We start from the raw sequence: 12,043 nt of genomic DNA, 5'->3' as shown, positions 1-12,043 counted from the left end.
TCCTTCCCCAGGTGCTATGTGCCATCATCGCAGGTGCCTTGCACTATCTCTACCTGGCCTCCTTCACCTGGATGCTGCTGGAGGGCCTGCACCTCTTCCTCACTGCACGCAACCTGACGGTGGTCAACCACTCCAGTGTCAACAGGTTCATGAAGAAGCTCATGTTCCCAGTGGGCTACGGAGTCCCGGCTGTGATCGTGGCCATTTCCGCAGCATCCAGGCCTCAGCTTTATGGAACACGTGATCAGTGAGCTTGACTCTCACCCTGTGCCATGGACATATTTGAGGGCAGTGTTAATAGTGATGATTGGGATATTCACATCAAATGCACTCCACTTTCCCCTTGAGTATAAGGGCTCTAATCTCTTTCCCAGTGAGGCAGGGAAAAATGATGTAAGAGGCTCTGGAAGGGGAGAATTTTTTTTTTTTTTTTGCTGTATGTGGGACTCTCACTCTTGTGGCCTCTCCCTTTGCGGAGCACAGGCTCCGGACCCGCAGGCTCAACTGCCATGGCTCACGGGCCCTGGAAGGGGAGAATTTTGCAGTTAGGTCCCAACTTTATCTCTCCCATAATTTGTGACCTCAAGTCCTTAATTCTCAGTCCCCTTATTAGTGAAATGAGGATAATCGTCACCTCCATGGTCCCACCTTCAGAATACTAGTGTGAAAATTCAACAGGACTGTACCTGTAAAATGTTTAATGTAGCAGTAACATATGATAGTGAACAATTAAAGCCTTCATTGTCAGCTGACATTTTCAGGAGACATTGGAAAATTCTCTGTTAGGAAAAGGTGTCATTTCATATCCATTTCATGTGCTTTCTCTGATCTCTCTTTGCGTCCCTTTTCCCAGCTGCTGGCTCAGCCTGAACCAGAAATTCATCTGGGCTTTCCTCGGTCCCGTCTGTGCCATTATCTGTGTGAGTGAATATGTGGCTCTGATGTTCCTGACCTAAGAAGAAGCACCAGACATGGGTGCAAGATAGCACAAGGGACATATATTTTCTCGGTTGTATGATTTGATTTTTCCACCTGCTGCCAATTCAAACCCATGTTCAGGGAGGTAGGAGCTGTGTACAATTTACAGTGGACATAGTCATCTTAACTTGTATTCTACATGGTCTGTGTCATTCCTGCAGGTGAATTTTGTACTTTTTATCTTGGTTCTTTGGATTTTGAAAAGAAAACTTTCCTCCCTCAACAGTGAAGTGTCAACCATCCAGAATCTAAAGTAAGATGAAGCAAGTGGTATTTTCTAACCCTCTTTTCCTCTACTCACTTCCTACTGGTCCCTCCTACATATTGACACAGACATACACCCCACAACCAGGCTCTAAGGACTAGCAAGACCACTACCATCTTCCACTATCACAATTAATGAGAAGCTGTATTCACTAGAGTACAGGCTAAATTTCTGTGACCCCAAAATGGGAGTGAAATAGAAGTTTATTTCATTCTCACGCCACAGGCCAGAGGTAAACAGTCCAGAGCTAATGGGAAGCTCTGCTCCACAGAGTGATCCAGGGACTCACGTTCTTTCTATTGTGTTGCCCCACCATCCCCTAGGATGTTGTCTTTATCAGTATCCCATATGCAGGAAGGAGTTGACATGAGAGTTGCAAGTTCCACATTTGCTCATATCCCATTGGCTAGACCTTGGTCACCCGGTGACACCTAGCTGCAAGGGAGCCTGGGAAATGTAGTCTCTAACTGGGTAGCCCTGTGTCGTTGATAAATCTCAAAAAGCGAAGAGATCTAACACTAAACGGAAGAAGAGGAGAATGGAAGAATACAGCTTTGGCCACACAGCACAAGAGGCAATAGGTTCAGGAAGGATTTAGGTTAAAATATATTTTGTATAATACTATTTTAAAAAATTGGGAACTATGAGTATTTCTTTTATTTTTCAGCATCCATCTTTTTTTTTTTTTTTTTTTTTTTTTTTTTTTTTTTTTTTTTGTGGTACACGGGCCTCTCACTGCTGTTGGCCTCTCTCGTTGCGGAGCACAGGCTCTGGATGCGCAGGCTCAGCGGCCATGGCTCACGGGCCCAGCCGCTCCGTGGCATGTGGGATCCTCCTGGACCGGGGCACAAACCCATGTCCCCTGCATCGGCAGGCGGACTCTCAACCACTGCACCACCAGGGAAGACCTCAGCATCCATCTTAATTTGACATGTAATTTGTTGAGGTTTTCATTGTAATCACAACAATAACACATTTGTTATTTGTTCATTATTTGTCAAAAGTTTTCAAAATATATAAAGTTAAAAGTGAAAGTTGCTTACTCCCTCCTTTCCTGCTACTTTTACCTCCCAGGGAATCCAGGGGTAACATTTTGTTCTATATACTGTCCTAAATACTTTACATATGTTAAGGTCTCATTTAATCTTTGCAGCAACCCTATGAAATAGGAGTATTACAAAGATTAGGGAACTGAGTTACAGAAAAGTAGGGATTCCCTGGTGGTGTAGTGGTTAGGACTCAGCGCTTTCACTGCCATGGTCCAGGTTCGATCCCTAGTCAGGGAACTAAGATCTCCCAAGCCACGTGATTAAAAACAAAACACGCCAGACAGTAACTTGCCCAAGGTCACACAGTTAGTTAGTGCTGCCTTGGATTTAAACCCAGGCATTCTAGCTCCAGAGACTTCACCATTAACAACAATGCTGTAGAAGTATTCATGTCCATCGTTAGCTTTTTTACATTATTGATTACTACTTCCCTCAGGATGCTGACACTCAAAGCAACAGCTCAGCTCTTCATCCTGGGATGCACATGGTGTCTGGGCGTCTTGCAGATGGGCTCAGCTGCCCGTGTCATGGCCTACCTCTTCACCATCATCAACAGCCTTCAGGGTTTCTTCATTTTCTTGGTCTACTGCCTCCTCAGCCAGCAGGTAAACTGTGACCTCTTTCTTTATTGTTTTAAAGTTAAGAAACATTTGGAGATACATAGTTTAATAAACATTCAAATCCATGTTCTCTAAATTTTCATAGGCACTTGTGAGTAGTGTATAAACACTCCCTATATGTTCTCTACTGTGAGATGCTATTGATTGTCAGAAATATTAATTTATTAATGGCTTTCAGAAAGTAAATAATTGCTGCGTCAAGGAAATACCATGTTTTTCTTCAACTATCCCATGCGTAATAGTCATCTATTGCCGTGTAACAAACAACCTCAAAAATCTCAGTGGCTTAAACACAAATATTTACTTTTCTCATTCTGGAGTCTGCAGGTTGACTGGGGTTCAGCTGATCTTGGCTGGGCTCAGCTTGACCTGGCTCCAGGATGAAGATCATGTTCAGGTCTGCTCTTTGTGACCCTGACGCTTGGGAGAAAGGGGAGCATCTCCCTAACATAAGTTCTTCTTATAACAATGGCAAAATCACAAGAAGGCAAGCTCTACTGAGCAAGGCCATTTCAAGGTGATTCTGTTTGCATCACCTCCACCAATATTTCATTGGCCAATAAGATCCCATGTCCAAGCCCAAAGTCAATGGGAGAAAAACACTCCATTCACCACGAAGCTAAGACAGGGTGTAATGCTACTACAGAAGAGTGAATAACTGAGATCAATAAAGCAATCTACCACACCACTTAACATGAATTCTTAAACACATTTCCATGTGATGTATATCCTCTCTACAAATGTTTTCATAGCTCTATAATGAAATTACATAATAATATAGTTTTTCTAACATTTGATCGTGAACATTTTCAAATATACGAAAAAGTTGAAAGAATTATGTAGTAAACATGCACATACCGATCACCTAGATTCTGTAAGTAACGTTGTGCTATGTTTGCTTAATCACATATCTGTCCGTATACCTACCCTTCTATTCATCTACCCATCCATCCACATGTACAGCTAAAGAAAACTGTAAGCAACTCTTCTCAGCGGGTGTATGCACTTGGGTGAGCACAATGCAAAAGACTTATTTGTACTCTTCCCCCAGTTCATCTCAGTGCCTGAGGCATCTCACAGTGTGAGCCTCCAGTGTTTCAAGGTATATATTTTGTATTCAATATGGCTACTAAACACAAGCCAATTCATGTGTCTGCAGCTGAACAAAAGAAACAGTGTGCGTCTGACACTTGGGAAATACTGGCTGCTGTGGGCTTGTTGAGATAAATCTCTAAGATGGTTCCTTACTAAGGGGTGCTCAGGGGTAATGTGAACTGCATGCTGGCTCTAGAATTGGACCCCAGGCAAGATGCTACCGTGCTGTATACTACTGAACCACATTGACATACTTCTACTTAGATTTAGTTAAGTTATACTCATCTATAGAACAGGATACTATGCAACTATTAAATATAATGTAAAAGACTGAAACCCCAATGAAACTTGGATCTACATGATCCAGGCCAGGAGGTGCAATGGCCAAATAAGGATATTCCAGCAGCCAGAAGAAGTACAAAATCACCCAAGTTCTTTATTTGTATTTCTCAAATACCATGAAGAAGACACGTGGTCCAGCTGAGCTTTGTTGAGCTCGGCCGCTAAGATTTTGAGGTCGTTTATTACTGCAGCAAAACATGTCCTGACTGATACACTTCTTCCTCTTCCTTCTCCTCTTCCTCCTCCCTCCATCTCCTCCTCTTCCTCTTCTCTCTCTTTCTCTCTCTCTCTCTCTCTCTCTCTCTCTCGTGCTCCTTCCTCTCTCCCTCTTTTCCTCACTCTGCATCTACACGCCCAAATAACAAAACTAGGAAAGGAAGAACAGCTCCTCTGAGGATAAGAGAGAGGAAGAAACTGAGCTGACAGAGCAGACACTCCCTAGAGAACAAAGGATGAGTATAGGCATAGACCATTCAAATGTTAATTTTTGTCTGGGCACAAGAATATTTTATGACCGGAAGGATATTCAAAATATATTGGTGAATATACGTGGAATCTAAAATATGATACAAACGAACTTATTTACAAAACTGAAACAGACTCACAGACATAGAAAACAAACATTTTTACCAAAAGGGAAAGGAGGGGGAGGGAGGGATAAGTTAGGAGTTTGGGATTAACAGACACAAATTATCATATATAAAATAGATAAAAAACGAGGACCTACTGTATAGCACAGGGAACTATATTCAATACCTTGTAATAAACCATAATGAAAAAAATATGTAAAAGAATATATACATATGTATGTTTAAATGAATCACTTTGCTATACACCAGAAACGAACACAACATTGTAAATCAAATATACATCAATAAAATAAATAATTTAAAAAAATTTTTTAAATGTATTAGTGAAAGAGTAAGTTTCAAAACATTGCTCCAGAAGGGTTCTATTTTGTTTATATAACATATATAAATATTCATTGCTTATGCTATGTTATATAGTCATTCACGTGTGGGTAATGGTGTATATGGAAAAACACCACTTATTCTCAAGCAATTTTGCCACTCCCAGGGGGGACATTTATCAATGTCTGGGGACACTTTTGATTGTCACAACTAGGGGAAAGGGTACTACTGACAACTAGTTGGTAGAGGCCAGAGTTATTGCTAAACATCCTACAGTGAATAAGATAGTCCCCACTACAAAGGATGATCCAACTCAAAATGTCAGTAGTGCCAAAGTTGGAAACCTTTGTGTAGCAAATGTTTTTGATGGCTCTCTCATATCACTTTGGCATTATATTCTACATGCCCAGGGTTGCTTATTGTAAACACCTGTGACTCTGTGCCTGTGAGCTTCTTACGGCCCACAGGACATGCCTGCTTTATGCACAGGGCAAGCTGGTGGTGCCAGAGAGTAATGGCCCTTGAGAGCAGCCATCAACCAATGACTGATGGGAGCTGGTAGATAGATGCCCCAGCTCCCTTGTCCCTGAGGTGGGATGACTCTGAGGTGTGTCCTCTGTTGTCTCCAGAGCCCCCGAGTGGCACTAAACCCCAGATGTCCACAGTGGAAAGGATTATGCATCCTTTATTAGCTGCCTTCCCTTCTCCATCTCACTTCCCCACTGATCTATTGGTGTTTCCTGGGATCACCCCTCGAAAGATCTCTTTGCACTAGAACCCTTGTCTCAAGGTCTGCCTCTGGGGGACCCCAAACCAAGACACGTGGAAGGATACCACCAAAACATGATCAGTGATTTTTTGCTAGATTGAGGAACTATGTGTGACTTCTATTTTCTTCCTTTGCATATGCATATTTTGTTGAGTTTGTACAACAAATGAAAAAATTATTGTGATAAAGTATATATAACAAAATTTATCATTTTAACCACGTTTAAGTGTACAGATCAGTGGCATTAAATACATTCACATTGTCATGCAAAAATCACCACCATCCATTCTAGAACTTTTTTTTTTTTTTTTTTTTGCGGTACGCAGGCCTCTCACTGTCGTGGCCTCTCCCGTTGTGGAGCACAGGCTCCGGACGCGCAAGCTCAGCGGCCATGGCTCACGGGCCCAGCCGCTCCGCGGCATGTGGGATCTTCCCAGACCGGGGCACGAACCCATGTCCCCTGCATCGGCAGGCAGACTCTCAACCACTGCGCCATCAGGGAAGCCCCTAGAACTTTTTGATCATCCCAAACTGTACCCCTTAGGCAAGAATGCCCCATTCTCCCCTGCCAAGCCCCTGGTAACCAGTATTCTACTTTGTCTCAATTAATTTGACTATTATAAGGATCTCATTCATGTGGAATCATACAATATTTGTCCTTTTGTGTCTGGCTCATATATTTCACTCAGTGTAATGTCTTCAAGGTTCACCCGTGTTATAGCATGTTTCAGAATTTTATTCCTTTTTAAGGAATAAATAACATTCCATTGTATGCATATATCACATTTTGTAGGAAAAGTTTTTCATGATGTCTCTCTCGTCTTTCTAACTCACTGACTTTTCTCTTCTCCATTGTTAACAAACATAATCCTAGCATTTCCTTTGATGTTCCAGGTCCGAAAGTGGTTTGGCGAGATCATCAAATCTAAATCTGAGCCTGAGACTCATACACTTTCCAGCAGGTTTGGTCCTGACTCAAAACCCAGTGAGGTAAGGAGACTTGTGACTTATTCTAATGTTTTACCCCTTGACACCCTGAACTTCCTCTCCATGTCTTAGTACAAACTCCCTTTCTTGCAGGGTATGTAGAAGAGTTCTTTTCCTGATGACCTGGTTTGCATTCCTCATTCCCAATGTACTGTTTCTCAGGGACTCTTCCTTGCCCGCTAACAGTGCTGGGTAAAGCATCACCAGCACCACTACCATCTAATGTAGAATCCTTTAGCGGGAGACTTACAATCATAGACATAGCAGAGTGGTCAGCATCCCCTGAACTCTCACTGTCTAAAGAGAGGTGGACTTGAGCCCCATGGAGTTAGTGGATACCACAGAAAGGATCCAGGAGAGGAACCCCACCCCAGATGCTCCACATACCTATAGAGGAGGAGTGCATGTGATAATGGGACCTTCCTGGGAGAGGAAATGGTCCTGTTAGAAAGGGAACCTCTCTGGAACTTGGTTGCTGGATTTTCATCTGTTCTTCCATTGAGCTAACTCAGGCCCAAGGCACCAAGGAATAAGCTCCCAGTACTCTCTGAGACTTCTCTCCACAGTTGTCCCCTAATTGCTCTTTGAGAAAAATTGGAGAATATACTTGTAAGAAACCATGTCACTAGATGAGCCAGATGGGCTCCAAAGCTCAAAATCCATAAAAATTCTCCCAATCTCATTTGGTTTTATGCCTTCCATGTACATGCCTACCACATCTGCTAGCCAAAGAGCCTTAGAACATGTTGTTTTTAAGCTAAACAAAACTGAGAAGTTTCTGATACATTGTCTTCTACATTTCTTGAGAAAATATGGGATTTTCTTCAGCCGTGGAAATATTGAGGTCACTGAAGAAACATCTATTCCATACTGGAGGGAGGGAAAGGGAATTCATTCTAAATCTTTCCAAAAGAACCAAGAGGAAAATGGAACCAGTTTTAGGACAAAAGTTTTAGGACAGTCACGTCAGCTGATTGGAAAATTTTTTAATATATATTAAGCTTAATCATTCTCAATAAGAGTAAAATTGTGGTAGGTGCTAACCATTGGCTGTGACCTTTGAAACGTTTCCCAGATAATCCAAAATAATAAAGCTGCCAGCACTCCAGCTACTGGTTTCCACAATGAGTAAGAAAGCTTTATTATTATTATTATTATTGCTTAACATTGTGGAACTTGAATGAGTATATCTTTTGAAAGGGAATTATATATTTATATATGATATATACTTATATTTTATATGTAGCTGCATTTAGGAAATACATTTGCTTTAATTAAAAGAATTTCTGAAGCTTTTATTTTTTAATGCACAGAGTATGAGTAAAAAGCTAACAAAACCCTCTGTCCTTTACAGACAAATTTGATCTTGGGTTAACTTTCTAGCTCTGTTCCCCAGACATTTGATAACATTGGAAGGTCAGCTGTATAACCAGGGAATACTGTTTATGGGAAAAGTCGTATGCTTGACTGGGTGGGAAATTCTGTGAATGAACCATAAATACCAGGAAGGAAGGCATAGCTTTGGACTTCCTGCATGCAGTGACTCTTATAACTGAGTCAGGAATGCCTATCCTCATGGGCTGTTGTACAAGATATTTGTTCCTCTGTGGGGCCTGAGGCATCTAAACCAAGCTGGAGCTTGTAGGGGGCAAAGAGAGTATTTGTTGAGTTCTACAATGTGTAAGACACTATGGTAGGCAGTGGACGTACAAAAAGCAATAAGACCAACACAGTACCTGCCTTCAAGGAGCTTAGAGTCTGGCCTTTCTTTACGGACAAAAACCAACATCCAGGGGGCTGAAATTCTAGAGTAGGATACTATATCCAAACTTTTTTTCAAAAAAAGAATTCTTCAACCTGGATTTTTGAGAAGTCCTCCCACTGTAAGCTAAAGAAGGCCACACCTTTCCTAGGATTCCAAAATGCTAGGATGTCATGCCATCATTGCCTGCTGGATGGAGCTTTCTGGCTTTAACCCACTCCTGCTGTTTCTTTCTGTTTTGTTGTCATTCGTTCGTTCGTTCGTTCGTTTGTTTGTTTGTTTGTTTTATCCTTACACCTACCTTTAATCTAAACGTCTTGTTGTGGGGGTGGGGCGCATGTTTTCCAGGACAAGTGAAAATACTAAAACTAGAACATTCAGCTCCTCATGGAAAGTCATACATGTGGATCTGGTTGGCATCCTAAAGAATGAAGGTGGGGACAAGGAGAATCATTATACATGTCATTCCTGGAGAGGAAATGCTTAACCTTTACTTCCTGAAGTGTTTGTTCTGCATAATGTGCTCTCAATAAATGTGTATTCAATTGGACTTCTCTTCACTGATGTGTTCAATCAATGCTTGTTCCTGGATACACAAATCACGACCATTGCAAATATTCCCTGGACTTTTTGTAAATAAAGAAGCCCTTTTCAAGGCCTTTTTTCAGTTTCTTACTCTCTCTCATCCTAAACTTGCTCTAAACTATGAGTTTAAACTAAATGAGTTTAAACTCATTTAGTCCCTCAAACCATCAGCTTCTTTCAAACCATCATGTTTACCTCCTGCCTTATCCAGGCTAAATCTCGTGATCAACCATGTCAAATGGTCCTCTCCCATGCTTTCAACACCATTGCTTCCTCATTCTGATTCTATATGTAGCTGGGAAAACCCAAATCCAGGACTGATCCAACCATGGCAGGCACTGTGGATTGTCTACTCAGTAGCCATCACCACCATCACATGTTCCTTATTGACAGAACCTTGATTGTTTTCATATTTGGGATAGCACTGTACCTGGGTCCAGAGGTCAATTGAGATTGGTCTCAGCCCAGTGATTCTCAACTGGAGGTGATTTATCCCCACCACTAGGGACATTTGGCAATGTCTAGAGACATTTTTGGCTGTCATGACTGGGGCAAGGGGGGATGCTACTGACACCGAAGTGACAGATGCCAGGGATGCTGTTGAATATCCTACAATACACAAGACAGCCCCCACACATACAGCAAAGAACTGTCCATCCCTAAATATCAGTAGTGCTGAGGTTGAGAAACCCTGGTATAAACTAACCATAGTGATCTTATTCTTATTTGCTAGCAAATGGTTTGGGATGGGCATTTGGATCAATTCTACCCACTGAGATATAAGAAACACCTACTGGAACATATATTCTGTCCTTGATAAAGACAAATACAAATTCAAGAAGAGCTTGCCGATTACTTCCTAGTTTTAGCTGCTATCATATAATAATATGAGGCTTGGAGAGAAGATATCATGGAAATACTAAGGGTGGGAGAGTGAAAAGACAGAAATAATCTGGGCTTTTATGACACTGTTGGGTTGCTGAACCAACCCTTGAACTTTTTCATATGTAAGACAAACAAACTCTTTTTGTTAAGCCAGTTGGGCCAGGTTATCTGTTACTTGCAGTCCAAAGCATCCTTCCTTAGGAACCAATCCTGTCTCTTCTCTGCTCTCCATCAAGGCAGTGAGCTCTCAGAATCACTCAGCTAGGAGCCAATACAAATGTGTGTTTTCTGGTCTAAACAAGACCTTCCAGGCTACCTGGAACTCACTCTTCCTCTCCCTGGTCAACTTCCCCACATGGGGAGTTCTAGTTTTTCAGTTCTTTCCCCTATCTGCATCCCCTTTCTCTATATAAGGTAGAAGACTGTCTCCTACTTCACAGAGAAAATAAACACCAGCTTATGAAAACTCCCTCAACTATCTGACATCCCTTACAATTATACCCACATCCACACTCATCCTTGATTCCTTCCCCCACTGATTCTCATCATCTCCTCCGTTCTTCCACAATGGCAGAGAGGGTCCCTCTTCTTGTTTGAAACTAACCTCCACCGCTGTGCTTTGGATCTTGTCTCCTCCTGCCCCTTTGGGGACCGTTCTCCATTGATTATCTCCTCTCTCTCCTGAGTCTTCCATCTCTCTCACATCCTCACATTCCTCAGTGGCATTTAAATATTCTAAAGATGGATGAGCGGGACTTTCCTCTTTAGCGGGACTTTCCTTTTCCTCTTTAGCGGGTGGTCCAGTGGTTAAGAATCCACCTTCCAATGCAGGGGACACGGGTTCATCCCTGGTTGGGGAACTGAGATCCCACATGCTGCGGGGCAACTAAGCCCACGTGTGCAGCTACTGAGCCTGCGTACTCTGGAGCCCATGTCCTCAGTGGCATTTAAATATTCTAAAGATGGATGAGCGGGACTTTCCTCTTTAGCGGGACTTTCCTTTTCCTCTTTAGCGGGTGGTCCAGTGGTTAAGAATCCACCTTCCAATGCAGGGGACACGGGTTCATCCCTGGTTGGGGAACTGAGATCCCACATGCTGCGGGGCAACTAAGCCCACGTGTGCAGCTACTGAGCCTGTGTACTCTGGAGCCCATGCACCACAACTAGAGAGCTTGCATGCTACAACTACTGAGACTGTGCACTCTAGAGCCTGCACACCACAACTAGAGAGAAGAGCCTGTGCGGCAACAGAGCCCATGCATCACAATGAAAGATCCCACATGCCACAACTAAGACCCAACACAGCCAAATAAATAAATAGATAAATAAATAACTACTTTTTAAAAAAATGGATGAGCAAACTTTTTCTGTAAAAAGAAATTTTAGACTTTTCAGGCTAGATACAGTGATAGATAGGTAGATAGATGATAGATAGACAGACATATAAATAAATAACTACTTTTTAAAAAAATGGATGAGCAAACTTTTTCTGTAAAAAGAAATTTTAGACTTTTCAGGCTAGATATAGTGATAGATAGATAGGTAGATAGGTGATAGATAGACAGACAGACATAAATACATTTGTGTGACATGTGTGTAAAGGGATATATGTGTATATCACTTTAGAAATACAAAAACCATCCCTAGCTCACTGGCCATACAAAAACAGGCTGCAGGAAGGATTTGAGACACACACACACAACGCTATAGTTTGCTGGCCCCCATGATAAAGAAAGAGAGTTGGCAGATTCTAGGAAAATGGCCATCTGCACACATCTCAGTTCCCCTCCACTCT

The 12,043-nt window shown here is 42.1% G+C and overlaps 1 protein-coding gene across 2 annotated transcripts in view; it reads left to right on the top strand.

Annotated features, from left to right (window-relative positions):
• ADGRE3 (adhesion G protein-coupled receptor E3) overlaps positions 1-9,328 on the top strand; it is a 40,963-nt gene extending 31,635 nt beyond the window's left edge. For both annotated transcript variants that reach the window (XM_024767652.1, XM_024767653.1), the window contains 6 exons: positions 12-247; positions 854-920; positions 1,140-1,231; positions 2,729-2,897; positions 6,924-7,019; positions 9,127-9,328. In XM_024767652.1, coding sequence (XP_024623420.1) covers positions 12-247; positions 854-920; positions 1,140-1,231; positions 2,729-2,897; positions 6,924-7,019; positions 9,127-9,135 — 669 coding nt within the window. In that variant the 3' untranslated portion in view covers positions 9,136-9,328. The remainder of the gene's footprint in view (positions 1-11; positions 248-853; positions 921-1,139; positions 1,232-2,728; positions 2,898-6,923; positions 7,020-9,126) is intronic.
• The last annotated feature ends 2,715 nt before the right edge of the window (positions 9,329-12,043 follow it).

Source organism: Neophocaena asiaeorientalis, unplaced genomic scaffold (assembly GCF_003031525.2).
Source record: "Neophocaena asiaeorientalis asiaeorientalis breed wild unplaced genomic scaffold, Neophocaena_asiaeorientalis_V1.1 scaffold87, whole genome shotgun sequence".
Taxonomy (NCBI): Eukaryota; Metazoa; Chordata; class Mammalia; order Artiodactyla; family Phocoenidae; genus Neophocaena; species Neophocaena asiaeorientalis.
The sequence above is the reverse complement of the archived record's forward strand: the minus strand, read 5'-3'. Positions and strand labels throughout refer to the sequence as shown.